The 27,582-nt window shown below is 38.3% G+C and overlaps 1 protein-coding gene across 3 annotated transcripts; it reads left to right on the forward strand.

Moving 5' to 3' along the window:
* Positions 1 to 4,197: 4,197 nt before the first annotated feature.
* Positions 4,198 to 27,460, forward strand: Dcun1d5 (defective in cullin neddylation 1 domain containing 5). Of its 3 annotated transcripts, XM_042280402.2 has the most exons (9): positions 4,198 to 4,553; positions 6,400 to 6,491; positions 11,618 to 11,688; positions 12,066 to 12,157; positions 23,684 to 23,792; positions 23,872 to 23,976; positions 25,662 to 25,764; positions 26,478 to 26,630; positions 27,164 to 27,460. In XM_042280402.2, the coding sequence occupies exons 1-9, from the start codon at positions 4,468 to 4,470 to the stop codon at positions 27,217 to 27,219; spliced, it is 867 nt and encodes a 288-aa protein (XP_042136336.1). In that variant the 5' UTR covers positions 4,198 to 4,467; the 3' UTR covers positions 27,220 to 27,460. The 3 variants fall into 3 exon arrangements, with proteins under 3 accessions (XP_042136336.1, XP_015857818.1, XP_006983824.1); XM_006983762.3 differs by lacking the exon at positions 26,478 to 26,630 and having other exon boundaries at positions 4,203 to 4,553; XM_016002332.3 differs by lacking the exons at positions 25,662 to 25,764; positions 26,478 to 26,630 and having other exon boundaries at positions 4,199 to 4,553.
* Positions 27,461 to 27,582: the final 122 nt, after the last annotated feature.

Raw genomic sequence — 27,582 nt, forward strand, 5'->3', positions numbered from 1 at the left:
CACTGCTGGTGCACGCCTTTAATCCCAGCACTCAGGGAGGTAGAGGCAGGTGGATCTCTGTAAGTTCAGCACTACCCTAGTCTAACAGACTGAGATCCAGGACAGCCAGGGCTACACAAGACAATCCTGTCTCAAAACACTAAAAAAGAAAAAATTAAGGTGAGGGTCGGGGCCTTTTAGTCACCCATATTCTGTAAGTGACTCGGATAAACCCTTCAACTCATTAAGTTAGACTTGGGTGGAATTGTGTCTTTGACGTGTCATTGGTGCCCTACCTGGGATGAAGAGGGGTGTGTGTGTGTGTGTGTGTGTGTGTGTGTGTGTGTGTGTGTGTCTGTGTCCCTAAGAAGTCACATACCACTGCTCATGAGAATTTCCTTACTGCCCCTTTAGAACTGTTCTATGAACCCATTATTCTCAGCACCTTGGATAAAATTCAGTAGACTATCATATTGCAGTAGGCTGCATTTGGCACCCATCTCTGCCTGGGTGTATATAATACATCTCTTCACGAGTGACCTCAGGTGAAGCCTACGACTTAAACAAATATGTATCAGTTCAGGAAAGAACCTTTAACCATTGGCATAGGATTCGCTGTTAACCTTTCACAGGAGTCACTGTGATGATGAGTGTTCCAGACAGGTTACTCTGTCAGTCTGGGCCCCACAGAGAACCAGTCCCACGGCCACCACAGCAGATGTGGTCCAGCACACTGCTACAGGACGAGCAGAGCAAGTAGCATTCGTTACCTAGTTTGCATCTCTGCATCGCTTTTCAACATTAGTTCTTGTGTGCTTTCCCGAAAAGTCAAAACAGAAAATCCTGATTTGACATCTCATTCTCTACTCTTCTCTTAGGGTTAATTTTCTCTGGGTTTATGCGAATGGAAAAATTTCATGAAACTTTGACTTACAGGGTTTGAAAAAGCAGGAGTAACTTTTGGACTGTAGAGCACTTGTATGGACCCAGGACACAATCGAATGCGGCCTCCTAGTCCCTTGCTTGCTTTTTTTGATGTGGGAAAAAGTCCTATTTTTAAAGGTGTCAGGAAAAAAAACCAACTATACCAAATATATGTTAGCACATCTCTGGCACTATTTTTGGCTTTCGTAGATACAACTATTTTAAAAGTTCTTTTTCATTTCTTTATTCTACAATCCCCCAAATCTTACAAATATGCAAATCACCAAAATGTGAAGTGAATGACAGACCTGCCTTTGTGTGCTTTACTGATTAGAACACATATTATGCCACTGTCCTAACAGATATTGTGTATTTTTGAGGTTTTTTTTTTTTTAACATCCTGTTGTACAATACAAAAGATAAAGGATAGAGTTATGTGACTTTCCTAAAGTTGCTGATGGATCTAAACCAGAACACATTTCTGCTTTACTACTACTTCCTTTCCCTTCCTCCTTGTTCCTTACAGTAAATGAAAATTAGACCACCTACCAAAGAACTGCAGCGCCCTCATAGCTTCTCACTACACTTTTTGGTGAAAATGATAAACAATCACATGTACTTGTAAGCAGTAGAAAAATATTAAATCACATAACTAGACGTTTCTGTATTGTTCATGAGCAGATATAACGCCCCTCCCGATGAGTAACTGGAACAAGAGCTGATTTTGACAATGGAGGTATAGTGGTGGCAGTAGGTACTGACCAGAGAAGGCAACAAAGTAGATGGGTAGAATGCTACAGATATTTCTCCTTCCGACTGTCCGCTCCATGAGTGCAGAAATTTTGTTTGCTAATGTGTGTGCTACTGAACATGCCTTTTATCTACCGTTTATATTCTCAAATCTGGCTTAAAATGTCATCAATGAATACCATACATAAAATCCAACATCTTCATCTCTTTTTTTCAGAGAATCCCATGGACACAAGTGGGGCCCCTATGGAGTCACTGCACTCAGTTCAATGCCTAGAATGTCCAGTTGTGTTGGGGTCTTACTCATCCCATATACTTCAAGGATGTATGGACTAATTAATCACCTGCTCTGCATTCTGACTCAATACACAATGATGGACAAAGGACAGAAAACAATTTTTACTAATCTTATTTAGAAAAGAATGGGAGGTGTTGATCATGGTCTATAGCGATGCTGGCATATTGCTAAACAGGCTTGTGGAGTTCTCTATCCTCTGACTACACCTTCTAAAAGGATATCCTTTGAACTTTGTCTTCTTAGTTATCTCTTTAAGCTTTAATCCCTTTCTTCTGTTTTCTGAGGAAAGACCTATTCATCCTTTAAAGCAAATATATTGAAGAAATAAACTTGGCTCTAATAGCTTTTTATTTTATTTGCCATTGCTTGTTGTATTTGGTTGTTCTGTGATTTTCATATAAACATCCTGAGAAATAATATACCAGTAGGACATTTACAAATATATACTTCAATAAATTTTAACAAGTACATACACCATCACCTCAATCAAAACATAAAATGTGTCTATTAACCAAAAAGTTGTCTTACAGGCATTTCTTTTACAGAATCTGGGGCATTCAACTTGTAGATTCTATGATAGCTAGACTTTGTTTTCAGCACTAGGGACTGAAACTAGGGTGTCACTCCTGCAAAGAAGTGGCCTTGTCCTAGAGCTCTTTCCCCAACATTTTTACTTTTTATTTTGAGAGAGACTCACTAAGCTGCTCAGATTGACCTTGAACTGGCAATCCTCATACTCAGTCTCTCAAGTAGCTGAGACCGCAAGTCTCTGGCACTTACCTAGCTTGACTCTTCAGACCTTATGTATTTAAAATATCCTTTTTTTCGGGGGCTGGAGAGATGGCTCAGAGGTTAAGAGCACTGGCTGCTCTTCCAGAGGTCCTGAGTTCAATTCCTGGCAACCACATGGTGGCTCACAATCATCTGTAATGAGATCTGGTGCCCTCTTCTGGCCTGCAGTGCAGGCATGTGTGCAGACAGAACACTGTATACTAAATAAATGAATAAATGAGTAAATAAATAAATCTTTTAAAAAATAAAATAAAATATCCTTTTTGAGCCAGAGGGGTGGCTCAGATAATAAAGGTAATTATGGCCAAGGCTGACAACCTAAGTTGGACCCTCAAGAGCCACACCAGGGAGGGAGAGAACCAACTCTCTCAAGTTGTCCTCGGACCTCTACACCCCAGCTTTGGCACACAAGTGTTCCCCCAATACACAATAAACACTTACTTTTTGCCGGGCAGTGGTGGCACACACCTTTAATCCCAGCACTCAGGAAGCAGAGCCAGGTGGATCTCTGCGAGTTCAAGGCCAGCCTGGTCTACAGAGCAAGATTCAAGACAGGCACCAACACTACACAGAGAAACCCTGTCTTGGGGGAAAAAAACAATAAATACTCACGAAGAAAACCTTATCTTTCAGTCCTCTATTTTTTTTTTAAGTAGCTCTGTTTATAGAGCTTAGCTTTTGTAATTTTCATGTAGAAACAATGCTTCGTGCATTGTTTGTAAGAGTTAAAAGATTATAGGTTTGAACATTATTTTCATTGTTACAAAATTTAACTACATGCACCAAACATTGAAATGTCCTGGCTCACAAAACTGAATTCCAGTGCATATTATGTATTTGGGACTCATTACAAGCCCCGTTTTTCTGTGTCTCTCCTTGATTCTGACCAGAATGGGGTGCCACGACGGTGTCACAGAACCATGGGAATAGAATTTAAAGAAACCTAGTCTTCTGCAGCAGTCAGCTTACTTACAAACATGAACTTATTTCACTAAGCATCTTCTAGGAGTTAATCTTTGCATACCATAACCCTTCTTATAAACAGTATTTCCATTGAGAAGTTACGTGATTACAGTTATCTTGGGAGCAGCCCATTAAAACCGTTCCCTGAAGCCCTCCTTAGTAAGTCAGTCAGTTTTCCAAGTCTCTTGTGCAAGAGGCGAATTCCCCAGCAGTAAAACACGTCGGCGTTGTTTCGCCTCTACGGGACGGAGAGCTTGAGACGGGCGTGAGGCGCTCATCTCGGGCCCACCGTGAACCTCCGAGTGGCTGGAGACGGTGCCCGTCAGGCGTGCGCACACTCGCGCGTGGTTCCTCACCGGGTCACCTCGCTCGCTCGGCGGCTGCGGAGACGCCAGCCCCGGAACCCCGGAGGTGCCCGCCGAGCCTTGGGGAGCGCGCCCCCGCCCCGCGAGCCTGCTGCGCGTCACTTCCGGCCCAGCCATCCGCTTCCGGGTCGGGCTGAGCAGCCTGCTCCTGGAGACTGCCGGAGGTGCCGCGCTGTCGGCGTCCCCTGCCCCGGAGAGCCCGAGCAGCGGTGCGGCCGGGCGGAGCGCTGCCTGCCCCGGGCCGCCGCCCAGGAGGAGACCTAGGGCCCGCCGCCGCCGCCGCGGGGTCGCGCCTCGGGCCTGCGCTGCGGTCCCTGGCAGGCGGGAGCCGGCGCTGCGGCGGAGCGCGACCCTCCTCCCCGGCCGCCCTGTCCACCTCGCCGGGGAAGGCGGAAGATGCCAGTGAAGAAGAAAAGAAAAGCCCCCGGAGTGGCAGCGGCGGTCGCAGAAGACTCGGGCCTCAAAAAGTGTAAAATCTCCAGGTACCGCCTGCCCCCACCCCGCAGGATCGCCTTCCTCCGGTGCGGGACGGGCCGCCGCGGCTGCGGGCTGCGGGCTGCGGCGGGGCGGTCGGTGAGGAGCCCCGCGTCTCCGCTCCGCGCGGGACCGGACCTCGTGTTGGCCTGTGCGTGTGCCCTGGCGTGCTTGGACGAGCTCTGAGGTTCGCCCCACATTGTTGTCTGCGTGCCCAGAGGGTAGGAAACAGACAACCACACGTAAACCGTGCTCTTGACCCCTGCCTTCTACCTCCCAAACGAGCAGGGCCGAGATTCCCGGCGTCCCTGGGGCTCCCGAGATCAAGAATTGGCTTGGCCCACACATTATTAAATGTCAGCGTGAAGAAAGAAGGAGCAGAGCGTGAAGGATTTTGACAGCTGCCTTGGGAATGGCAGAAAGGAAACCTATGCTATAATTGGTCTCCTGAGTTAGCATTTGAAGTGGCCTAACCTGGACCATCTCAGCAGGAGGCCTTCTAAGTCGCGAGCGCCTCCGCTTCTGGAGGCAGCAAGCCCCCACTCCAACTGTACCAGCTCCCTACGCGGGTTAGGGAAGGCTCTGCGTGCTTTTTATTTTCTAGCCTTCAGACGCTGTTGGCTTTTCAGTCAGTTTCAGTCACTTGTAAACTATTGTGCTCTCTGTTCTCTAAGAAAGAAAGAAAACAAAGCAGAGCTGGAGCTGGAGCCCTCTGCTCCCTTTGCCATGTCATTCAGTCCGCACAGAAGCGTTATTGCTGCGGAAAGTCACTGCATTTTAGCTTTAAGAAGCGGGCTTCCTCCCTCCCATATTCTTTGGGTTGTCTTTGTATTAATTTTGACACTTAAAGTGACAACTTAAAATGCTACCGTTAAAACAAGAGAGCCAGCACTACTGGATAAATCTCTTTAAGAAGAGAAGCTGTGAGAAATACCCTGCTTAAAATACAAGGAAAAGTGACTTGTTTAATCCTCATCTTTTTGTAGTCGGTTTTTTTTTCCCCTCTTGGTGTATTTTAGCAAAAGAGCTTAAGTAATACTTCTTGGATGATTAGTGTGATACAATTTCCTTTATGCTCTTTGATAGCTATCTTTCTGCCTGACCTTTATGAGCTGTTTCTGAGAATCCTATCTAAGATATCTAAGCTACTTAAAACAGCTGAAGGGCAGTATCATTAGACTTTCAGGTGATTCAACCTAAATTATAACGTAGGGATTTCCATACAACTCAGTAGCAGAATCGCAATAAGGCCTTTCGGCATTCAATAAAGTATATGGCTTAGTGGTAGAGAGCAAGCCCAGTGGCGTGAGTAAAGCCCTTAGTTCAGAGAGAAAAAGAGATTTATACTTTCTTTTCTAGTCTTGGGTTAAAGGCTGCACTTCTTTATAACCTTGAAATCTGGGGAAATAATTTTAGTTACTGTTCTTGGAATTTGGTAACAAGCAAAGTAGCATTTGAGTTTTCATTGGTCAGAAATTTTTTTCTTTTTCTTTCTTTCTTTCTTTCTTTTTTTTTTGTTTTGTTTGTTTGTTTGTTTGTTTTTTGAGACAGGGTTTCTCTGTAGCTTTGGAGCCTTTCCTGGAACTCCCTCTGTAGCCTAAGCTGACTTTGAGCCCACGGAGATCTGCCTGCCTCTGCCTCCGAGTGCTGGGATTAAAGGCATGTACCACCACCGCCCTGCTCTGGTCAAAAATTCTTATGCATAGAGTACAGGTCCATATTGTTAATGCCTAACTCCTTCTCCCATAATGCTAACTTAAAAATGGCTTTGTTTCATTTGCATGGAAGCAATTGTTGAGTTTTTCAATAAGACTTGAGTCTTACTAAGTCCTAGACATTTGTGTGTTTTCTAAGCTATTGCAGATCCCAGCCTCCTGCCAGACTGATCAGTGGAGAGGAAGATTTTTCAAGAAAGAAGTGCCTGGCTTGGTTTTATGAGTATGCAGGTAATGAAATTCATGGATTAAGATACCAGTCATATACATTTAAAAGCTGTGTTTTTTTTCTTTAAACATTATTTATTGCTGGACTTTAGGTTTTAGTACTATGTACTGGGATTATGAGTTGGCTAAGAATTTAGTGCCATTTCAAGACTAGTATTTCTTTAATTCTTATTCTGTAGGAGAGAAGAAACTCATTTACTGTTTGTGTATAAATAGAAATAGTCACATTAAATGCATTGATAAGTATTCTGGGAAAGAAGTAAGTAAAACATTTATTTGTTTGTTTTTATTTTTGAGACAAAGTTTCTTTATAGTCCTGACTGTCTAGAACTCACTCAAGTAGACCAAGCTGCTTTCGAGCTCAGATTCACCTGCTCTGCTGGGATTAAAGGCATGTACCACCACGCCCAGCTTCATAAAGCATTTTCTATTCAGTATTCTAGAAAACAGTATACAAAACATTTTTCTGTTCACCATTCTCTGTGTTTTCAGAATTAGAAACATTTTCTGAAGCTTTTGGGGTAGTGTGGCAAACAATTTAAACTTCAGAGACAATGTACAACACATTTACCCTTTAATAATTTTTACAACAAATACAGCAATAAGAAAACAATGATAATATTATAGTATGTTAAGTAGTAGATTGTGGAGACACATGATTTTGGACAAGATACAAAACTCAACCTTGAAAATATCAGGGAACCTTCTTGGAGGGGCAGACTAACCTGAGCTGAGTCCGACAAGTGGTTGATGAGTAAGGCAAACCCATGAACAAGAATTCTTGGTGACATGTGCGTTTAATCTCAGCACTCAGAGGCAGGCGGAGCTCTGTGAGTTGGAGGCCATCCTGGTCTACAAAGAGAGTTCCAGGACAACCAAGGCTGTTACACAGAAAAACCCTGTTTCAAAAAGAAACAAAAAACTTGTTTCCCACTTACTGATAATTTCACGAGCACATAGGACAGTTTTTCCCTGATATTAAAACTATTTTTTCTCTTTCCTACTTTTATTTTTTCATCTTTTATCATTATCATTCTCAAAAGTATTTTCTTAAAGTAAAAATACTTAGTAGTTATTGTCTTATTTTGTACTAACTATGTTAAGGTCTAACGTGTAGCGTTTCACCTTATAAAATGAACTCTATGGAAAGCTAGACTAGTTTGAAAAGGGGGCAGCAACTTTGCTATTGGGATCAGCAGAGTGATCCCAGTTGTATGATTTAAAATTGTTTAGTAGCAGAATAGAATCTTTCTAGATCAGGGGAAATAAATGCTATTACTGGTATCCCAAGACAACCACTAACCCAAATTAAATGTAGAGAATTCATTTTTTTTTTTTTTACTGACCTCTATTTAAAATGTTGACCCATTATTTAAAGTGCCAGTTTTACATATACATTATATAGAATCAGAAGGTTCTCATCAACTTTATTCACTTACAAAGGTTACTAGACACCATAAAGATTATATAGTGTGTATGTTTCCTTTTTTTTTTTTTAAAGCTCTTATTCAAACTTCCCTGGGTATTCTAAGATTTGAATTAAATATTTATTTCCTACTCTGACATTTTTAACAGCCAACATAATAATTGCTATCATTGTTCCAGGGATTGTGATAAGTATATCATTTTCCTTATACCTATCTGTCAAGTAAGAAATGTTATCCTTGTTTTATGAATGAAAACTGAGGCTTAGATTAACTTACCAGCGATGATACAGTCCAAGAGCCAGGATTCAAACCATAGTTGACTGACCCTCAAGTCAAAGTTATGCAAATAGCAACTCATTTTTACTTCTACTAAAAAAAGTTAATAAAATACACTTGAGGTTATCGTCTGTCATTTAGTGAGTCATTTGATGAATATTTATTAAATATTTTCTGTGAGTCCAACTCTGTGATAAAGCTTGGGATATAATAATGAAAAAATCATGATGTGATCCCTGCCTTCAAATGTGACTTCTTGTGAGGAAGACCTACGGTAAAGAGTATGTGTATAGGCGAGGAAATTACAGCTTGTGAAGGCTCATACAAGTAATATGTGGAAGTACTAGGATTTCAGACAGCTCTTAAGGACGTGTCTGCAGAAACTATTTTGTTGGAAGCTTCCTTGATAAGAGGATCAGTCATTTGCTGGTGAACAGTACATGTTCTTTCTTATCAAATGCGGATATCCATTGGGGTGGAGACAAGCCAGGCCCACTCAGAGTGGATGATAGGTACAAAGCCTTAGCACAGTACCTGATACATGTCAGAACTCATTATGTTAGGTAGTATTACTATTAACAGACTTAGAGCATCTTCAAATGTATGCATGTGTGTTAACTGATCTCTTGTATAGTTCATTGTGAAGGTACTGTCACTAAGCACATTGTTTTGGTTTTTGTTTGAGTATTTATTGTAGCATTTTATTAAGCCTTGAACATATAGCTGGGAACATTTATATTTTTATATAAAATGGGGTGATGTTTCCATGTACCCTACTCTTAGAGACTTGTGATCATGTATAGGTTACTTACTATTCTCTGTAAGTGCTATATAAAATTTGAGTAGTGGTTAGAGGAGCAAAGCCCTGCGTGTGTGCAGTACAGAGGGATTATTTATCTTCCAGATGCTCAGATGCTTTTTTTCTTCTCTTTCTTTTAGACAGGGCTCACTATGTAGCCCTGGCTGGCCTGGAACTTGCTATGTAGACCACATTGACTTGTTGGTTTTATTGGGACGGAGTTTCTCTGTGTGTCCCTGGCTGTCCTGGAACCCACTCTGTACACCAGGCTGGCTTCAAACCCACAGACATCTGCCTCTTGAGTGTTGGAACTAAAGGCATATGCCACCATGCCTTACTATCTCGAGATATTTTTAGTGAGCAATTTGTTGAATTCATGTGTGTATAACTTGGTATATAGAAAGCCATTGTATACTAGCCCTCTATGGGGAAAAGATAGAGAGAATTTTTAATTTGTCACAAAGAATTAAAAATAAGATAGAATTACATAGTTTAAATGCAATATAAGGTGAGCTAATTATTTCCATGACTGTTTATTGAGTAGAAATCAAAGAGCTTGAAAGAATTAATTGAATTCACTTACACATCTCTTACCCAGTTGTAGTTTTATGAGAAGGCTATAGTTTAAAAGTATTATTGACATTCAGTCAGGGAGTGAACTTTGGTGTAGGCTTGCTTTACACTTGGTCTATTGTAGCTAGAGTTTTCCTGCCTTGCCCACAGACAGGACAAATCTCTGTCACCCACCAGTCCCACAGCTGCTCAGACCCAACCAAGTAAACACAGAGACTTATATTGCTTACAAACTGCATGGCCATGGCAGGCTTCTTGCTAACTGTTCTTATAGCTTAAATTAATCCATTTCTATAAATCTATACCTTGCCATGAGGCTCATGGCTTACCGGTGTCTTCATATGCTGCTTGTCATGGCGGCAGCTGGCAGTGTCTCCTCCCACCTTCCTGTTCTCTCAGTTCTCCTCTCTGTTAGTCCCGCTTATACTTCCTGCCTGGCCACTGACCAATCAGTGTTTTATTTATTGACCAATCAGAGCATTTGACATACAGACCATCCCACAGCAGTCTATTATTCCCATTGCTTTGGGAAAGTCACTTAACACTACAGACCTTGTCTACCTAAGATCATATGTATGTTTTATATAGTACCTACTTTGATTTCTACTTGTTTGCTAATATCACCTTATTCATCACATAGTAGAGAGCTGTATTTTTTTATTAAGAAAAATTATAAGACATTGGCTTTGTGTTGTATCTGTAACCTAATTATAGCACTGTGGAATGTACCTGCTAAAATTAGTTTAGTCTGTGACTTAAGTCTGTAGGGTTTTGTTTTGTTTTGATCCAGGTTTTGTTTGTGTAGCCCAGGCTAGCTTTGAACACTTACTCTTCCTGCCTCTACTTCCCAAGTGCTGGGATTATAAACTTGTGTCACCTTGATTAGCTAAAAATGAAGTGTTTTCTAATTGCTGAAGAAAGGAAAGTTAAAATATACAAGGAGGACACAGTCTCAAGAAGAAAACTGCATGATCTCTTTCGTTTTCAGAATCTAAATAATATGTATATTTGTGTACATGTAGAGACAGTGCAATATGTAGAAAAGAACAAGAAAGGCTGAACTATTGGGGGTTGAGGAAGAATGGGATGAAGGAAATAGATATGAGTTATTCATAGAGGATATAAACAAAGCTAATTGTTCTTCTAGTTCTAACTCTTGTCCTGGGATTTTCATTTTTGGTAGTGGATAAGTGCATAAAAATGCACCCAATAGTGAAAACATAAAATCCAATGTGAAGCTTTCAAGGCTTTTTTCCAATCTAGAAGTTCATGTAGGTGTGTAGACATTGGCCTGGTTAATTGTAGTGTCTGGTGTTTTTTATTTCCAAGGTTTTTTTATAATAAGGAAAATCAAAACTTCTTTTGGATAATGTAACATTGTTTCAAGACATTTTTTGTAGTGATAAATTTAAGTCATATTTCAAATCATAACATTTGTTTTAGGTCATTCCTAGGTACAGAAGAATTAGCAGTTACTCTATTTTGGGAATCTGATAACAAAAAAAAGTTGAAGAACTGCATTGACTTTTAGTGATATAATTTAAAATAAGAAACAAAAAAGATAATTCAAACTCCCTATGCTTTAGAGCCTTAACACTGTCAAAATTTTATTCAGAATAAATTCTTAGTAGATTTAATAAGTAAGTTCATGTTGGTTTGGTTTGTTCTTTTTGCAAACTACTGATTTATACTGGAATATTTCTTTACTACTCCTTTAAAAAAATGTCCTTAACTCACTGGGTGTGATAGCTCACACCTTTAATCCCAGCATACAAAGTTAGAAGTAGGTAAATTTCTGTGAATTCCAGGCCAGCCTGAGCTACATAGTGAGACCTAAAAACGAAAAGAAAAAAAATCCTTAGTTCATAGTGTAATGTATTTAAGGAATGAAAATTTAAAATATTTATACTTCTCAGAGCTATGCTAGAATTTAAATTCACTTATTTGTTAAAAAAAAGTATTAGGATATTTTCATGGATGCCTTTAGTGTAATAGTTTAATTCATGTTCATAATAAGGTGTAATAAAATATATAAATTATTTTTGTCTTTGTAGGTCCTGATGAAGTTGTAGGGCCAGAAGGAATGGAAAAATTTTGTGAAGACATTGGTGTTGAACCTGAAAATGTATGTTTTATTTCTAAGTAAAATGAAATATAAGTGGATTATAATGTTTTCATAAATTTCTAAAAATTGAGGCTTTAATAAATGAAGTTTTTTTTTTTTTTGTTTAATATTGTAAATTCACATTAGGGCTTTTTAAATCAGCCTAAGTTGGTCAAGTTGTCTCTTGATACAAATGCAGTTTATAATAGAGTGAGAGTCAACATCCCTAAACACTGCCTCAAGACTGGCATGTATCAGTTGTTTCATAGTTAACAATCCAGAAGCTGTAGTATCTGATAGTGGACGATTGGAAGTAATTGTTTTTAAGAATGTTCTTCATGATGAATGCAGCTATGATCCTCCCTGACTTTTCCCTGTCCTTTATGTTCTCTTTACAGATTATTATGTTAGTTTTAGCGTGGAAATTGGAGGCTGAAAGCATGGGATTTTTTACCAAGGAAGAATGGTTAAAAGGAATGACCTCATTACAGTAAGAACATTTTCTAAAATACAAATTTGGTGGCTATTTAAAGATCTCATTGATATTTTGTGCTTCATCATTTTCAGGAGTAAGATTTCATTTTAAAATAATCAAATTGGTTTGATCAAAATCAGTTTTAGGACTGGCAAAATTATATTGTGGTTTTGACAAATGAATAATTTTCATATGCTTTAAAGAAAAAACACAGGCTAATTGAATCATGTTGAGTCATTGGACAGGTAAATTAGAAATGGTCAGAGTTAGTTGTTCACAGGTTTATTTGAGTAACAAAAGTTTTTTTGCACTCTATGCAAAACTCCACTCTGAGAATTTCATCATTAGATAGTTCTTAATCCTAGGACTTCCTCACTCCCCTTTGTAGTAAGTTTAGAAAGTTACTGGTGTTTTCATGAGCTGTTTCCTCCTAATAACTCTCAAAAGGACCAAAGTAGAAATATTCTCTGGCTCCTGTGTAGTCTCTAGTTGTCTGTCGTTATGTATGTTCAGATGGAGATGACACCTGGAATATTTTCATAAATTTCATAATTACTACATTATTCAGATAATTCACTTTGCCTTTCCAGAGTAAAGTTTTAATTTCAATTCAATTAAGAATTGTGTGGTAATTGTCTCTTAAGTCATGTTCAAAATGTTCCATCAGAATGTTACTCAACATTCTAAAATATTTTCATATTTTAGAGCATTACTTTATTGTTCTTTTGTTTTCCATCGCTTGGGATTGAACTCAGGACTTTGCACATGCTAACCCAGTGCTGTACCACAGAGCCACATCCCTAACTCCAGTGAAATTTTTAAAGGCAGACACTGTGCCTTATTAGCCCTAGAGTTTTCTGTGTTGACTATGGTTTTAGCAGTGCATGTAAACTGTTCTTAACTCTTATTTATCTATCCCTCAGTACTTAAGAGAGGATGTCTTATTTGCTTACAAGGCACTGACATTTATATATTTGAATTTTCAATATCTATTGTTTGCTTCTCTTTTCAAACTATTTTTTTAAATGTCTTTGTGTGCCTTTTAAACATAATGTTCGTGTGTGTGCGTGCGTGCGTGCGTGCGTGTGTATACACGTGTACACAGGAATATGTCCTATCACTGTGTAACTGTGATAAAGAGATTTGTTGGAAAAAGGTATGTGTGTGTGGGGGGGGGTGTGAACATTCAGTATAGAGTAGTAGGTACATGCATGCAGACAGACAGACAGACAGACATAGATATACACACATAGACATATTCATTCCTTGAGTTAAAAACCTTTTCTCAGATGAACTCAATCATAATTTCTAGAATAGAACTTTAAACAAGTTTTCCTTTTTAATTTATAAGTAAGGAGTATGAGATGCAAAACAGTTAAGAAAATTTGGCAAAGTTACCATAGTTTCTTGTGGCAGAATTGGGATCTAGAATTTAAGTTTCTAAAATATTTTCCCCCTTTCATGTATGGATTGTTTTTTAATAAAATAGAAACCATTATTTAATTTTATAGTATTTTTCAGGAGTGAATTCTGTCATGCCATAACTCTAAGATTCTTTAGACTATTTCTAACTGTTTAATTAGTTTTTAATAAAACAATTACATAGAAATAGAATTGTACAAAAAATATAAACTCATTTTTTTGAAGCTTCATCTGGCTTATTAACATTACCAGGTCTAATGTGGCTTATTAATGATAAAAATAATTTTGATATTAAGTACAAGCATAGGATTTGATTAACCCATGAGCATGGTTTGTTTTTGTTGTCATTCTCCTACAGAAAGCTCACAGACTATGCAAACAACCCCAGAAGTGTGTCTCAGGTATCATCCTCTTGACCCTCTGATAGAATAACATAGTCTTAAATTTCCCTGGAGAAAGGCCGTTTCGCTTCTCAGTGATTCTGACTGCCATGCAGAGTACATGGTTTCTTCCCCAACTAGCCAAGTTTATTGCTTTAATCTTATGATAAACTTATATTGAGGAGATAGTTTGTTATTTGAAATTTAAGATATGAGATGCAAACTAATGTTTGCATTAGTATAGAAATGGATAGTTATTAATTATTTGGTTTAACATAATACAAAACATTTTAGTCTCTTTTCCTGTGAGATGATGATGTCTTAGAATTTAGACCTAATTCTTAGACCTAAGAATTTTATGGTCTTCAAATCATCAAGATAATTGTCAATTGAATTATTTTAACTTACTTTTTTAATTCATAGAAATCTTGAGTAGAATGCCACTAAAGAACAATCCACTAGTTACAACATACATGCAGGTCAAGAATATTGAACTAAAATAATCACAATTATCTATTTTGTGTAATGATTCACAATTTTTGGAGTCTTTTTTTTTTTTTAAACATTTGTCTTGAGGTTGTCCTTATAGATGTCTGTAAATGGCTTTCCATTTGTGTGAAATAATTGAACATAGGTTGGCTATTTTTATGTTTCATAGGATTTGAAAGAGATAATCTAATTGTCAGTCATAAGGTCTGTAACATTGCCAGCTATGGGGAATAATATTGTTACATTAGTTGGTACTTTATCTAACATGAAGGAATTTAAAACTGTATTTTAGGAATGTTGGAAAATAATCAGATTTTTGAGCTCAGGATCACACAAGAGTTTTGCAGTAGTGTTTAAGTGAGTGTTCTTGGTGTTTTAGGGTCTGAGAATTGATGGAAGCTGAACCTGACCTTGATAAGATGTGCTGTTCCATCCAACAGTTCCCATGTTGTTGTGATGTGGGTGGACTTTTATTTTTCTCAATCTAAAGATCATAGTTCTAAAAATACTTGGAAGTTTTTCTTCCAGCATGTTAAACTGGGTGGAGAACTTCTCCCACATCTGCTAGCTAAAAGTTTGATGTTGGCATACAGGTTACATATCATGCTGGTGGAGAAAACTGATTAAATACTTGTTCATTATAATAAAGAGCAGTGGTAGTAACTAACAGTGTCAGCAACCAGAAAGGTAACAGTGGTAATAATAGTGACTGTAAGAGTTGTAGTAGTATAGTGGAAAAATTTCCTTTCAGAAAGGGCCATGTTGCACATTTTCTGGGCTTCATCTTAAGACTTGGACTTGGAAGATTAAAGGGGAAAGGGCTTGTTTGTTTCTTCTTTTGTTTCTGTTTTTCAAAACAGGGTTTCTCTGTGTAACAGCCCAGGCTGTCCTGGAACTTGCTTTGTAGACCAGGCTTGGCCTTGAACTCATAAAAATCTGCCTGCCTCTGCCTCTGAAGTGCTGGGATTAAAGGTGTGTGCCATCTCGCCTGGCTGATTTAATCTTAAGAAAGGGAGGAATAGGGAACATTTGCTTGTTTTTTGTTTGTTTGGTTTTTGTAGGCTGAGAATAGTGTCGATGCAGTGGTGTAATGAGTGTGGTGTGTAACTCCCACTCATTTGGAGTTGAGGCCAACTACTAATTGCTATTAACATTCCTCTCTGTTCTTCCCAGTCATTCTGACAATTGGGAGGTAGACAGTATTTATCTAGTTGGTGCTGTAGAGAAAGTCTCTTATATGTCATCATGCTACAGCATATTCATTGGGATTCACACATTAGGAAGAAAGCCTCACTTAGATTTACATAACCGAACTTTCTTCTTGTTTAAAAGACTTTCTTGAAGTATTTTTTGCCCAAATCCTTATGTTGAAATTGAAGCCCATTCTGTGCTCATTCAAACCACCATCTGAACTACTGAGTTTATGTGGGAATTGTATGGTGTTGATAATTGCCTGAATATAGTTACTGGTTTTGCTAGTTCTGCTCATACGCTTATAATATTGGTAATAAATATAGAGCTTTTGGCTCCATCCTCACCTTAATAAAGATAAATAGGGGCTAGAGAAGTGGTTCAGCAGTTAAGAGCTGGCTGTTCTTTCAGAGGACCTGGATTCAGTTCACACCCACAACAGTGGGTGGTGGCTCACAACAGTCTGTAACTCTGACCTCTTCAGACTCTTGGCATACACGTACACAGGCATACAAGGACATGAAACACCCATACACATATAAAAATGAATAAGGGGAAAACCGTTTGGTGTTTTTTATCTTCTTTCTCTGCTTAAGATCTGCATTAGACCATTATGGATACTAGGACGTAAGTGTGTTATGTAGGTGGGGTGAATGAATTGACTTCTGTGTGCCTCAGAGGGAGCACAGTTCAGCTAAGAACTGTACTAAGGATTTCACATACACATTCCCATGAGATATTTACTATTATCTGAAATTGTTCTTGTTTGAAAGGTAGGAAACTGGCGCTGGGGAGATGGTTGTGGATAAAAGACTTGCAGCACAAACACAAGGGCCAGAGCTTGTGTTCCAGTGCCCACCAGAAGGATGGACAGTAACCATAATGTCACCCTTGAGTAAACTGCAACTAGACTAGCCACATCAGTGAGAGAGCCTGCCTCAGGAAATAAGGTGGCCAGAGAAGACGTTGGACATTGTCTTCCACCCGTACCCACACGTGCACATAACCTGCACATACATGCTACATAGACATGCAGAAGAAATAAGGAAGCCGAGTTGAAAGGTTTAATTTACCTTGTGACTGTCCTGTAAAGTTATTCCTGTGTTTTAGATTTTTACTTTTAAGAGAGAGAGAGAGAGAGAGAGAGAGAGAGAGAGAGAGAGAGACACGCATGTGGGTATGTGTATATGTGGCTGTGAAAACCAGAGGGGGTAGTCACCCCAAGATATTTTATAGGTATATAAAATAGGCATACAAATCAAGCATATGCTGACAATAAATAAAATAAATTTATTTTAAAACATACATATAGTTTTATCACTTATGCAAGACCCAAGGAAATTTACATATTAATGAGAGTGATATGCTTATTTTTCTTTACATAAAGAATTAAGTCAGGAGCTGAAGAAATGACTCAGTGGTTAGAAGCAGTTGATGCACTAGAAGAGGACCTGGGATTCAGTTCCCAGCACTTGTCTCCACCCCCACTCCCTCCACCCCCCACCCCCGTGGCTAACAACCCTCTGTAACTCCTGTTCCAAAGGATCCAGTGCCCTCTTCTGGCCCCCAAAGGCACTACATGCATGTGCTGCACAGACATACATGCAAGCAAAATAGTCATAAATCTTTTAAAAATTTTTTAGCTAAATATTTGTTGCTCAATACAGTTGTAGACCATCTTTGGTGCTTTTCAGAATCAGAACTGAGCAATATTTATAATTGTCAGAGCTGAGAGTAGAAAACATACATACCGTGGAACAAAATGATTATTTAGGGCTATTTCAGAAAGTTTTAGAAATTATGTCCTAGTCCCAAACCAAAATTGAACTCAACAACTTAAACAGCATTTTTTAAAACCAAACATGTAGCAGTGTAGAATATAAAGATATTCTAATTTTATACATGCTGAAAAGTAATAGTATGAAAATATTAAATTGTTTCTCTATAATTTAATAATCAAGTTTCTAAAAGAGGAGAAAACTGTATGTATATACAATAAAGAAACTGTTGTTTGTAACAGAGTATTCTGGAACCTAAGCCAAGGTATTTGAGGCAACATTTGCTGGCATTTGTGTGACTAATTCACACAATACATTATGTGTGGGTCATGTGTTGTTCAGAACCAAGGCTACAGTAAAGCCGTGTGATTAAGCGTGGGCAAACACCACCAGAAACACCTCATTGTTTAATTTTTTTTAACTAATTTTTGATGATTGTGTGCATAGAAAATTTTGACTTGCCAAATTTTTATGACTTGCCCCATACACACATTTTATTTATATGATTGTCCCATATGGAGCTGTGACCCATATAGGATGTTTTAAAGAATTGTAAGAAATGTTGGTGTGTTCCTATGGATTCTTGCCTCCCTAGTGACTGCTCAGTCATTGTGTGTTGTATGATTGTATTTTAGAGTTTCCTATGATACTCTCCAGGAAAGTAGGACTCCCCTCCTATCATAGGTCCTATGTTATGCTGTTAAATTAATTTTCAAACTTTGTTAGGGAAATGAATAATTTTTTTTTTAAAGATTTATTTATTTATTATGTATACAGAAGAGAGCGCCAGATCTCATTACAGATGGTTGTGAGCCACCATGTGGGTGCTGGGAATTGAACTCAGGACCTCTGGAAGAACAGTCGGTGCTCTTAACCTCTGAGCCATCTCTCCAGCCTGGAAATGAATAATTTTTAATGTTGAGAATCTTCTTTCATTTTAATTTTTTCCTTCTCGAATAGCAAGTCTTATTTAAGATTCTGCATTTTTGGGTGAGAATGTAGGTCGTATCCTAAAAAAGGTGGAAAGCATTTTGAAGTTACAAGCCTATAAAAGATAAAGCCCTAATCAAGTCATGACAGAGAAGGGAGTAAATGTAAGTGAATGTGGAGCACCTGGTGAACATTTTCAGCTTGTTAATGTGGAGATCTTAAAGGCTCCCAAGTTTCTAAGCATCATGATAGTAATATATGATATGAGATGTGTTTCTTTTACATGTCCATGGTAGAGGTTGAATGGATTTTTAACTTCCACTGGAGCTTACTGTTTCACTTAGTAATTTTGTTCTGTTTGACATCAGCTACCGAGAGAGGAATTTCTAATGAGTAGTCAGAATAGATTTTTCTTATTTTTACATGAAGCATATATTGTAAGGAACTAGGCTTGGCCAAGTTAGAGTTACAAAAATAATAATAATAATAATAATAATAATAATAATAATAATCTCATTTATGGCAGTTTGACAGGCTAAGCATAAAGAAGTAATTTCCATGGAAAATACGTAAGTGCTTGTTAAAATATAAAGGCTTATTTTGAAAAGGCATACTGTAATTCATCTCTAAACTACAGAAAATAATCCAAGGCCAGAAATGATGAGAGGGATCACTGTGCTAGGATTTATACATCTGGTATCTAGTTAGCCTCTATTGCTAGGATACCTATATCATATTCCTGGTCCCCTAAGATCTGACTAATAACCTATCATGCATGTTAATAACATGACATGTTTTAAGACCTGAGTAGAGTGGGAATCACATTAGATTACTCCAAGATAGGGACTGATGACAAACTCATTAAATGGGCACTCGATTGCCTGGGCTTCTTTGTTGTGCATATATTCTAGGTACTATACCATTAACACACAGTGCAAAGCCCTGTCATTTTTTTCTTCATGTATTTTACAGCTTTGTTCTTTGGTACATATTGGATTGTTTAGGATTGCTATGTCTTGACGGGTTGACCTTTTAACATTATACAATTATCCTCTCTGTTCTGATCATTTTCTTTGCTTTGAGGTTTTATTAGTTGATACAAATACAGTCACTATTGCTTTCTTTTGGCTGTTTTCTGTGAGAGGTCATTTTTAGATCTTTTATTTTGTCATTCTTAAAATTAAATTTTTTAAATTTATTATATAAAATAATGGGTTTCACTGTGATATTTTCATAATATATTATTGTGCTTTGCTTATATTCACCCTTTACATTCCACCCCCACCACTGGTCTTTTGCTCTTTAAGCATACTTGTATTGGTTTTTGAAGTTTGTTCAAAACAGTGTATATAGTTTTACTGTGTTTTTTTTTTTTGTTATTTCTTTGTTTATGAACCCAGGCTGTATATGCCTTCTAATTGGTCTGTTTAGAACACGTGTTATGTTATGGAAATGTGAGGACATATTTTACAGTCCAAACATTTCCACTTTGTTCATTACACCTTACATTTCTTTTCATAGATTTCTTTCCTTTTTTTGTAGTGTTTTCTGTTATTTGTTTTAGTAAGTTAACAATAACCTTTGAAGCATGTATGACAGCTGCTTTAAAATGAGAGAGATAGGTCTAAACATACCGTTTGAAATCTGCCTTCTTATCTTGGTAAGAGATCTTTCTTTTGAAACTTGGACAATCTGGATATTATGCCATGGACCCTGTATCTTACTCAATAATCCTTTTGTTTTGTTTTAATTTTATAATTAATTTAATTTTACATATCAGCCACGGATTCCCCTGTCCTCCCTCCTCCCACTGCCGTCCCAGCCCGGGGCCCCTCTCCCCAATCCACCCCCCACTCCCACCTCCTCCAAGGCAAGGTCTCCCCTGGGGATTCAGCTCAGCCTGGTAGATTCAGTTGAGACAGGTCCAGTCCCCTCCTCCCTTCACCTAGGCTGAGCAAAGTGTCCCTGCATAGGCCCTAGGTTCCAAAAAGCCAGCTCATGCACTAAGGACAGGTCCCGGTCCTACTGCCTGGGGGTCTCCTAAATAGTTCAAGCTAATCAACTGTCTCACTGTACCACCACCCCAGCAGGAGAGGATCTGCTGTGACTGCCATTCTGCACTCAATAGGAGAATGTGTTGTGTTATTCCTGAGCAGGAGTAAGAGTTTAGGCCCAGCCCAGCATTCTGACACATTGTCAAGAACTGGTAGGAGGGCCTTGTTACTGTTCCTCACATTGTCACTGACCCTATTGGGGTTGTCCTTGTTACTACTGAGTGATGGTGAAGACCTTAACTCATCACCAAGGAAACTTGACAGCACCCCTGAGCAGAGGAAGCTTTGCTGTACTCCCTAGAGTGAGAACCGTGGACACGTTAGGACACTAGTTCAGTCTCCACTGCCATTGCCAGGAGTTGGACCACTATATTTGGTGATACTGAAATAGTGTTCACAGTTAGAGCCTTCTGTCTTCACAGGCTACTTCTTTCTTAGTCTTCTTGAACCTTGCTAGGCAAGTTTTGGATCACTGAGCTATACCCCCAGCTCCTTTTTTCCCCCACAAAGAAAATTGTTAAATTTTTTTTTAACAAAGTAGAATATAATAAGATAAAACAAAAACCTGATGCAGACCCATGCAAGCCCTGCCTGTTCATGCTGCTTCAGTCTCTGTGAGTTCATATGAGCTTTGCTCAGTTGTTTTAGAGGGCCTTGTTCTCCTGGTGTCCTCCATCCCTTCTGGCTCTTATCCTCTTTCTGCCTCCTCTTCTGCAGTGTTCCTTGAGCTCCGAGGGGTGGGATCTGATGGAGACATCCAGTTTAGAGCTGTGTGTTTCAAGGTCTCTCCCTCTGTGTCATAATGTCTGGTTTGTTCCCATATGCTGGAGGAGCAATCTTCTCTGATAATGGCTGAATAAGGCACTGATCTATGAGTATAGCAGAATGTCATTAGGAGTCATTGTTGTCTTTTTTAGACCAGTAGTATTTGGTTTTCTTTTCCTTTTCTCCTGTCTCTTTGTGTATGTGTGGTATGTATATATGTGTGGGTACATGTGAGCAGTTGCACATACATGTGTGTGCTTGTCTGTGTGAAGGCCTGTGTGTCATCTTCAGTTACTCTCCACTCTAATGCAGGATCCCTCAGTTGAAAACAGAGCTCAGTATCTGGCACTTTGGCCCTCAAGCTTACGTGACAAGCACTGTATTCACTGATCATCATCTGTCTTCCCTAGCCCCAGTGGTTCTGTTTTTTCCTCTGCCTCCCCACAGCTGGGATTAATAGGCATGTGCCACCACATCCAACTTGCTGTTATCTGCAGTGTCAAGGATATCTGAGGCAAAAAGAAACTGAATGGGCTTACTGCCACATGTCATTCTTTCAAGGCTTTCTCTTTCAGAATTTAAGATCTTGCAACAATAAGCCTAGACTGGCCTTGAACATAGAATCCTCCTGCCTCAGCTTCTCAGATATTGGATTTCATACGTGTGTGCCACCACACATGCCTTCATTCAGAATCGTCTTGCATTTTATATGATCCATGTGTATTAGTTATACTTAGCAGCAGAGAGAAAGAGAAACACACTTCTCAATGTTGCTGAAATTGGTAGTACATTTTCTGTAAGAAAGTTTCAGGACCCACTGTTCTCTCATCCCATTTGGGTTACTGCCCCTCTTGTAGCTACTCAGGCCCAAACCCATTGAAAGACTTTGTATTCATTTTCTCCAGGTCTTCTTTTTTTATTCTCTCTTAAACCTGTTTTAGGAAATTTATCCCTGCCACTCCTGAAACACATCTTGCAAATGTTATCACTCAGAATTATGTAATAGAAGCAATAAATTCTTAACAAAATTTGTGGTCACATAGAAGGAAATTGCACAAAAAAGCAAATCAGCAGTCTCAAATGATATACAAAATGACTTAAATTCTGGCAGTATTGGGCAAGAAAAGAACTAAAAGTAAAAAAAAAAAATGGTACGAGTATAGGTTAAAAAATCATACATAATTTTAATCAACATCAGATTTTTTATTACTTAAAATTGTTCTTTGACAATGTCATACATGTATATAATGCTTATTCTCATCTCCCATCTTTATAATGTCCTCTTGAATCAGATTTTATGCAAGTAATAGAATTATCAGAAAAAAATTAAAATAGTAAAAATAGGTTACAAAGAAACAGAAAATTTGAATGTTAAGTAGTTACAAGTCTATCTTTTATCTAGTTTGGACAAATGCTAATTGCAGTATTTAATAAGTATTCACAAAATAGTTCTTAAATAACCCTCAATTTGTTTTCTGATGCTATAAGATTGCAATCAAAGCTAGCAAGGAGTGTTTTTTAAAATGTCTTATCAGTGTGTCAAACAGGTAACAAAGATGGCTTTTCATAGATTCTAAAGATTTAATTTAACAGTGTGATCTATATCACATAGACCCTCACATTGCTGACTTAAGATCATGAAAAATCTTGGTTAAATTTTAGAAGACCAAGTGTCTGTGTCACATCGTGAATTCTGAAATTCAGTTTGAATGGAATACTGTGGTTACAGTAGATGATATACCCTGTTTAATCAAGGAAAGTCAGGTGGTCTCACATAGATGGCAAGTTTGAGTTCATCCTTTCCAATAGAGGAAATAAGTATGCTGAAGCATACCTGTGACTTTGAGAATGGTAAATGAAAACGCCTGGAGTGCTGGGAAGTGACCAGAAACCTGGTAGTGGAGCTTAACAGCATCAGAAAACCAGCAAGACTTGAGTATTCCATTGATTGAGGTGTTTCTGCTTACTGTCTTAATCTTGAGAAATAATAGAGGCAACTTGTTTGTAGCTCTGCATTTTCACCTTCAGTTGGGTGCTTTGATAATTGGACTCAACTTTGTTGACCAAAACTACGAGAATCTGGATTTGTGATTAGGTCACTTAATACGTTATTTTCCTCTCTGGTATCCTAAACTTTTAAGACTAAGCGTGACTGATCTTTTTTTACCAAGCCAATGTCTAAAAACTTTCTAAAGAAATGTGGCAACGACCTGATTATCATTTGTTCAGCCCTTGGAGAAGAGTCAGTACTCGGATGGAAAATGGGGTCTGGAGCCCACTAGGCAGGCATTCTGCCCCTCACACCAAGACATATTTGTGATTTGCTTGGAAGTTTTGATTGAGATGGTTTCCTTGAAGGAGTTATTGCAGTGTCCTCTGATTGTCACATTCCCTCTGCTTTATTAATCTTTGCATTGGTAGTTTAAAATATGTCTGTTAGTTTAAATTGTCCAACTGAAATTGCCAGACCTAAAGAACGGTCCTGTATGCACTCAGTTTTAGAATGCTTTCCTTCTGACCTCTGTTTTTAAGGTGTGACTGCACAGAAAAGTTACAGAGCAGATTTGATTTTCTGCGTTCACAGCTAAATGACATCTCATCGTTTAAGAATATCTACAGATACGCCTTTGATTTTGCAAGGGTAGGTACAGCTTCCCCTTAATATCCTAAGTGTTTTCATTTTATGGGCATACTTACATTTTTTTTCACTAATATTGTAGGATAAAGATCAGAGAAGCCTTGATATTGATACTGCTAAGTCTATGTTAGCACTGCTGCTTGGGAGAACATGGCCACTCTTTTCAGTATTTTACCAGTACCTAGAGGTATGTATGAGTAGTTTTAAGTGTTTGAAAATACATTTTTAAAGGACAAATTCTGTACTTTAAAAATTCTACATAAGTAATTAAAGAAATCTGCTAAAATATGTATACTTATTGTCAGCTTTAGACATAAGTTTGTATTGTTTATATATTCTGTGTATAAGATACTTGGGAACTGGAGTGTAACTTGGTGATAGAATACATGCTTTGTATTTGTCACACTTTGGATTCCATCCCTTATACCACATTAAAACAATTTTAAGGGATTTTCATTCTACCTAGGAGGAGCCTCAGGAAAAAATATTTTAGCATAGGCGTTTCTTATAAACTTAATTTCTTGAGGTTTTGGTGAGAGAAAATTGATGCTAGTACATAAATCTCAAGCTTCTAAACCAGTTTCTACCCTATTCCCACTCACCATCCCCTAGTCTCCCCATCCCCTAGTCTCCCTATCCCCTAGTCTCCCCATCCCCTAGTTAGTCTTAGGTAGAAACATAGAACTTACTTAACTAATAAAACTTTTCTTTTCAATTTGGACTCAATATTAAGAAATGAAGTGTTAATACTTTGCGTCCACAGATGTGAGCATGGCTGTAACCGTCACCCATACACTGCTGACTGTGCAGCATGTGCTGATCATAGAATTAATATCCTCTTAAGAGTTGTACTGCACCTGCGAGCTCCAGCTAGCTCTAAGACGCTTGCTTTTTCCTAATTGCTTTGTCTGGTTTTTTTCTTTTTTTAAACCTTTGGGGCCATATTTCTAACCATTTCTTAAATAGACCTGCCTTTTCTATTGGAAATAACATCATGCTGTTTACTTGTCACGGTAACTTTTCCAGAGCAATTTTATTTAAAGCCTGGGTAAATGAGTTTTGTACATTGATAAATTTTTTGACCCAGTGAAGTTGTTATTTTTGATTAATGATACATATCTTCCTCCTCTTAGTTGATCAAAAATACATTCAGCTAAATACAAAAAATATTAATTTCTGTGGGGCTCTAAAAAGAAAGAGATCATTCAAGCAAGCTTTATCATTTAGCAGCTGAGGCAATGGGTAATGGGGTTAGCTTACTATTGAGTTTTTATTTTTATTGTTGTTGTTGTTGGTGGTGGTGGTGGTGGTGGTGGTGGTGGTGGTGGTTGGGAGGGAGATGATTTGTGTTTTGAAGGGACATTGACAGAGTCTTGCTAGATAGCCCAGGCCATCCTTGAACTCTGCTGCCCAAGTGGGAATCACAGGTGTGTGTCACCATACCTAGTTGTACTGCTGGAGATAGAACCCTGAGCACCTGCCCACCAAGCTCTCTGCCACAGAAGTAGCTTTCCCAAGACCACTTAACTGAGTATCCACATTGCAATTTAGATCCAAGCTCATATTGTTCCCACTACTGCTGTAGATGGCTTCTTCAAAATGTAGCTTATGTTGTGCACACAAGTTCTGTATAGTGGAAACCACACAGACCAACTATGTGTAGGGTAGGTTCTAGCTGAGAGCTACCTGGGTGTACACATACGTAAATCTCAATGTCAGTCTTACTGCTACATGATAACTAATTATTAGAACAGCAAGTAATTAAGAAAGGAAGAAATATTTTAGAAAAGGCCAAATATGGATAGTCACGAAAATCAAGCCCCAATAAGAATGTTGGTTCTGTAGTCCAAATTTTTATATCATTTTCCACAGCAATCAAAGTATCGTGTTATGAACAAAGATCAGTGGTACAATGTATTAGAATTCAGCAGAACAGTTCATGCCGATCTTAGTAACTACGATGAAGATGGTGCTTGTAAGTATATCATGCATTCCTATGAAAATAAAATTCCTAAAAATGTTAATCGAGTTAATGCATTCTGAGACTTTAACTGAAAGTTTGAACTAGTGTAACAATAACTAGTTATTTAATCAGGATTTGGGGGAGGCAGAGTCTAGATTTAGCAGTGTTGTAAAATCAATGCTAGTGAATAAAAACACTGATTCTTCAGTGACTAGACATTACAGCTAAATGATCATTTCTCAACCTAGAAGCTAAAATCCTACTTTGTACTTGCCTTTTCAGTGGAAGAAAAATTTCACTCATGCATTTAAAAGGACAAAGGCACAACAAATAAGCCAAGTTAATTCTGTAGAACTCTTAAACTTTAAGTCACCATCATTTGGAGTACTATAGTGTCTCAGTGTCCGTGGAATGGTGCTTTGCGGTATAACAAAAATGGCAATAAAACACTGTGACACAAAAGAAACAAGGTACCAAAGAGACAGCCTGCCTCCCAAGTGTAGTGTTCTTTCCCTACAGGATTGCATAGAGTTTAATTCTTGTCTGAAGAAATAATTGCTTTCTGCAGTAGGCTAACAGCCCAAGAGCTACATAAGCCTGCAGAGGTGTATATCTGTGTGTGTTGAGCCAACATTTAAAACTGAGAGGTTTGTTATAAAAATAAACTTGTAAATTTATTTGAACTATCAGAAGATCTGACACATTGCACCTGTATTCCTTTGTAGGTTTCAGAGGTTGGAACCAAGTAGTGGCTTGTGTTGAACTTGCTCTCCAGTTTGGCAGTCCACGCAGTATTCCAACATTGCCATTTACTGCTTTGCCTGCCCGGCTGTTTTTGTATGGTCTGCTAAAAGCAAGAGAGAAAAGAACACCCAGAGGTTTTATGTTTTGAGAAAAACAAGACAAGCATATCTCTTCGTGGTCATACTTTGCATACATTTTGAAATACTGAATTCCATACATCACAAATACTGAAATCTCATTTAAATTGCCCACTTGGCTTCTGTTGGTAAACATTTGGAACCTCTACATTATCAAACTTATTTTTTAGAATAGTGGTCAGATAGGTAGTAGGCATTTGCTTTATGCTGTTCTTTTTACTCTGTTTCATTTTTAGAGTAAAGTCAGTCTTATGTGGCCACTCCCCCTTAATAAGTGCTCATACTTCTTGATATAGCAGAAATATGTTTTCTGATTGTTTGTTTAAATGCCAGTGCTATGGGAAGAGGTTAGTTTTGTCTCAGTTATAGGGGAGTTCATGAAACACTCCTTGAGAAGGAAATAACCCTGGGGGGAAAAAACACAAACAGAAAGCAGTAGATGAAGGACAGGTCAGGTGGGCCCTTGCCACCTCAGAACCTTTTAGAGGGATGAGTTCACTGAGTTAACAAAACTTATGTCTTCTTTCTAGGGCCTGTTCTTCTTGATGAATTTGTTGAGTGGCAAAAAATCCGCCAAGCATCATAGCAAGAACTGTCGTGAAGAAGATGCGGAGGGGAGGAGGATATCCAAGGGTGCATTTTCACTCACGAAGGACTTCTCATAGTACTTTTTCCTTTTTTAAAGGACGTTTTCTTGTTCCATGTGATGGGCACTTAGCCACACGTCTTCTGAGACTGAATATTGACATTTTTGTTTCAAGTTATGTTTTTAACATTTATTTCAGAACAATAAAGATTCAGATTTGTGACAAAGGCCTTAAAGTGAAGATGTCCGTTGGGTGTCAGTGGTATTTATTTTGGTAAATTTATTTCTTTAACTTTTGAAGCTCTAAAGTCACCATGAGCTTGTAGAACTTTAAAGACTTTAAGCAATCCAAATATTTGGAAG

Source organism: Peromyscus maniculatus, chromosome 7, assembly GCF_049852395.1.
Source record: "Peromyscus maniculatus bairdii isolate BWxNUB_F1_BW_parent chromosome 7, HU_Pman_BW_mat_3.1, whole genome shotgun sequence".
NCBI lineage: Eukaryota > Metazoa > Chordata > Mammalia > Rodentia > Cricetidae > Peromyscus > Peromyscus maniculatus.